This window comes from Lolium rigidum, chromosome 6 (genome assembly GCF_022539505.1).
Source record: "Lolium rigidum isolate FL_2022 chromosome 6, APGP_CSIRO_Lrig_0.1, whole genome shotgun sequence".
NCBI classification, from domain to species: domain Eukaryota; kingdom Viridiplantae; phylum Streptophyta; class Magnoliopsida; order Poales; family Poaceae; genus Lolium; species Lolium rigidum.
In genome coordinates, this window is record NC_061513.1 from 130,078,467 (window position 1) to 130,082,628 (window position 4,162).

At 53.6% G+C, this 4,162-nt stretch overlaps 1 protein-coding gene across 1 annotated transcript; it reads right to left on the bottom strand.

The window, feature by feature from the left end:
* Positions 1-631: 631 nt before the first annotated feature.
* Positions 632-2,058, bottom strand: LOC124663285 (mitogen-activated protein kinase kinase kinase 18-like). Its single transcript, XM_047201009.1, has one exon. The coding sequence runs from the start codon at positions 2,009-2,011 to the stop codon at positions 632-634; it is 1,380 nt and encodes a 459-aa protein (XP_047056965.1). The 5' UTR covers positions 2,012-2,058.
* Positions 2,059-4,162: the final 2,104 nt, after the last annotated feature.

Here is a 4,162-nt window from a genome sequence, read left to right on the forward strand (position 1 = left end):
ATATAGATCAGCCTAACCCTGACCCTACGGTCGTAGGGAACAACATGTTCTCCAATGAGCTCCTAGCTGGGGTGCGCCATGCCCTAGGGTTGCTCCGTGATAGGGCGTCACGGTGGCACGCGGTAGCTCTCCGCCTCCGCATGTTCGCCCTGGTCGGGAGCAACATGGCTCGCTGCTATGGTGTATCCTCGATGCTTTCAAACCCGTCCCATGCCGGGGACATGATCATCCCTCGCGAGAGGGCACCACGGACCCGCGCTTGGTCCGATTAATGGTGGCGCGTGCATTTCCCCTATTCCTCGGTGGGAGGACTACGTGGGGCGGGTGGGGGCGATCGGAGCCAAACTCCATCGCATCGTCGATTGCTCACTTCAGGTTAGAGATTTGGAGGAGCGCTGTGCATAAATCACGGTGGAGCGATGCGGGATTGGAACCCTAAATCGGCAGCACTACGGGTAGCCGGGGTTCTACCTTTACACTAGATAAATATTTGCGGGCAGGGCCGGGCCGTTTGGAAAGCAGCTGGATTCCGGTTTCGGCTCTTTTTCTAGGATCTGCTATAGTTGCCCTTCTTATGGTTGGGGCTATAAATTTCGACGTCAATGGGCGTATTGGCTTAAGTAATTTGGTCTCAAGTCTCAGCAGACAGATCACATGATCGGTCCATAGGAACACAGAGAATCGGCAGACAGGCAAAGTTTTGAGCAAAAAATAATTTCATTACTCTGCATATGTTACATTCACGTTGAAATGACACTGTTTCATCCCCGTCAGAATCAAACGGGTCGGGAAACTGATTTCTACAACTGCCTAAATGCACAGGAGACAGGTAACCGTCCCGCCAAATGTCGGCGCCGTCGATAACTGCTACTGCATGGCGCGGGGTGCCGTTACTGGCATCGGCAGCCGCGACGGCGAACGGTTCAAACTCTGCTTCTTGTGGTTCGGCCCAGACCAAGTCACCAGCATCGGCGGGCGGCGAGTCGTGGGCTGTGGGGAGCTCGTCGTTTCCGTCTCCGTGCACGTGGATCCAGCCTTGGTCGTCCGAGTCCCAGTCCGGCAGGGCCGAGGCGGCGCACGCCAATGCCCCGATCCTCTCGGCGGGCGTCGTCGACGTCTCGTCCGCCTCGTCGTCGGTGTCGTCCGAGTCCCAGAGCGCGTCGTGCAGCGTACTCTTGGGAGTGGTCCGTTCTTGCTTCGCCGGCTCCGGGCTGTAGTAGTAGTCGCGGGCTGCGGTGGCGGAAGCGAGGAACGGATGATCCAGGAGGTCCGCCGCCGTGCACCGGTGGTGGGGGTCTCTGGCGAAGCAGGCGGCGAGGAAGCCCTTGGCCTCGGGGGACAGCCACCCGGGCACCTCCGGCACGGCGTCCGTGTACCCGATCCGGTGGACGGCGGCGAGGAGGTCGGTGAGGTCGCTCCAGGGCGCGCGGCCGGTGGCCATCTCGACGACGGTGCAGCCGAGCGCCCACACGTCGGCGGCGGGGCCCTGCTCCTCCCCGCGGGCCACCTCGGGGGCCATGAACGCGGGCGTGCCGCCGATCGGGAGCGGCGAGTCAACGGCCCTGGCGCACCCGAAATCCGTCAGCCGGGCGCGGCCGTCGGCCCCGATGACCACGTTCCGGGCCTTGACGTCGCCGTGCACGAGGGACCGCGCGTGGAGGTAGGCCAGCCCGCGCGCGACGTCGCCCGCGTACGCCCGGATGTCGCGCTCCGGGAGGCGGTTCCTGGCGGCCTCGTCGGCCAGCGAGCCGCCGGGGGCGAACTCGAGGAGGAGCTGGTGCCCGCCGTGCTCCGCGGCGCGGGAGCCGAGGCAGGGGATGATGTGCGGCGAGCAGAGGCCGGTGAGCACGCTGCCCTCGCGCGCCAGCTGCGCCGCGCCGCACGCGGCGGCGGACTTGACGGCCAGGAGCTTGCCGGAGGAATCGTCGGACGCGAGCCACACGACGGCGCCCGACGCGCCGCGGCCCAGCGTGCGGAGGCGCCTGAGCTGCTTCGCCACGGTGACGTCCATTGTGTTTGCGTTGTCCCGGTTGGTTGGTTGGACTGTGAGCTGAAGTTGTAGCGAGGAGGATGTGGGGATGGACGGATATGGCGCGCGAGATCCACGGTTTATATGGGTGGCGCGCGACGAGGAAGAGAGCAATAGAGCATGTGTGCGCGGAACACGTGCGTTTTCCCTCCTGTGCGCGCGCGCGCGGCTGCTCTGCCTCTGCTACAAAGAAAGCCTCGTGCCGTCGTGCGACCTCCTCCTTTGTTGGCCCTGGCTGGCTGCAAAGGAAGGTGTAGCGAACGTGTGTGTGTGTCTGATGAATCTGGTCGCGTTTTTTTTTTTTGGGGCCTTTCTTCTTCGTCGTTTTTCTGCTGCCTTTCCGCTTGACAGATCGGGATCACGATCACGGCAGCCTTCCATGGGTGGGTAGATGCATCATGCTTAATGGACATTGTTGAGAGGCCTAAGAACACCAATCATACTTAGACTTTCATTAATATTTAAAAATTTAGCGAAACTATTATAGCTATCTTTTAAAAAATAAGTAACATCTTTCTTTTTTTATATTTACAAAAAATTACACCGTTGGGATTCCCTTACGGTAAGGGTGTCATCATTATGAGATTTTCTTGGGGGGGGGGGGCACACCCCTCCCTAGGCGACCTATGCCACTATGAATAAGGGGTTGTTCGTGTCGTCTGTCCCCCTTAGGGCCACTAAAGTGTATGGACAGTTCCTATAGGGACCCTACTTGCGATTGCCTTGAACCTTGGCTGCAGCTTGAGGCGGACCTGCCCCGTCTGCCGCGATACCCCTATCAAGATGTACCCTTAATAATTTTGTATGTATTTTTATTTTTTTGTAACTTTTCGATAACCATTTTATACCTAATCAATATCTAAGTATACCCAATACTAATATAATCTATACATAAACAATAATATCAATCTTTACCTAAATAATAATGATAATTTATATTGATCTATACTATTAAACTGAAACCCATCCATTCGGTTTTTTAGCAGACGACTCCGCCTTTTATTCGACGGTTAATCTAACTGGGACACGTATCCTCGGACTTTTTAGTGTGCGGCAGTTTTCCAACATAAGTCACCAATATAATTGTCATGAAACTCGTCCCTCACTATGAGGCATCACACTCCATGTAAACCTACTTGTCTTGATCCTCAATGTCAAGGGGAAAATAGTGTTTCACATGGATGTAATCTTCTTGTTAATCGACATGTTCACTATTCTAAGGGTTTGGTAGAAATCCCCAAGTCTAGGGTTTGACCAAAAGTGTAACAATGCCATAAACTAACACAATTATAACCAACCAAATCATGACTGGTGAGATAGATTGCCCCAAAATATACAAGGGTTCCGATTCCATGAACAAGTCCCTCCGATTTTGAGGGATTTTGAGGGTTTCAGGTTTTCCTAAAGGAGGATATACCCAAGATAAATATGTGGGTGAACTGAAATTTAGGCCTCTCCACATCTTCCGAGTCTGGCTTTTTTTTTTTTTGGTGTCTCCGATAAGGCCCTTGTTGTGTTCTGTTCTATCGTACACTATGCATTTTCTTCCTGTGCCTCGTCGTAATGTCTCAGTCTTATCCTGGACATTTCTCACATTAAAGCTCCTTACAACGCGGAGATGTTACGGAAGAAGTTCTGCCGTAAGGGCAAAGTCATGCCCGATCATCCTCATCCATCGCCGTTTCCTAGAGGCACGTTTCGTTCGGCTGGTACGGTGGTACCAGAATAGATGTGCACCTCGCCAAGAGTATTCGGCTATTTCTTGTCTAGGGGATTTATGGCGGACTGATCTTTCGACATCCATGTTTAGGTAATCTAAAGCTGATGGAGGATTAGTTAGCAATCTCTCGTTTCTGGCGTGACCTTGTTTAGGTAAACACATTAGCCAGAAGATTAACGATATAAGAGCATCTTCAGTCGCGTCCCCCAAACCGCGCCGGATTGAGCATTGGGAGACGTGTTTTGTTCGTGCCGTATTTGGGGGACGTCGTTTCCCAGCCGCGTCCCCCAAACACCGCCCCAAACATTAAAAATACTTCTTTTTTAACATAGAATCATTTATCAAATATAGCATATGAATAAAAATGTTTACGAGTATTGTTTTCAAATTAAAATACAACAAACAATAAAACA

What these genes read in the sequence shown, in the direction of transcription:
- LOC124663285 (XM_047201009.1), bottom strand. Translation starts at nt 2,011, where the DNA reads ATGGACGTCACCGTGGCGAAGCAGCTCAGGCGCCTCCGCACGCTGGGC.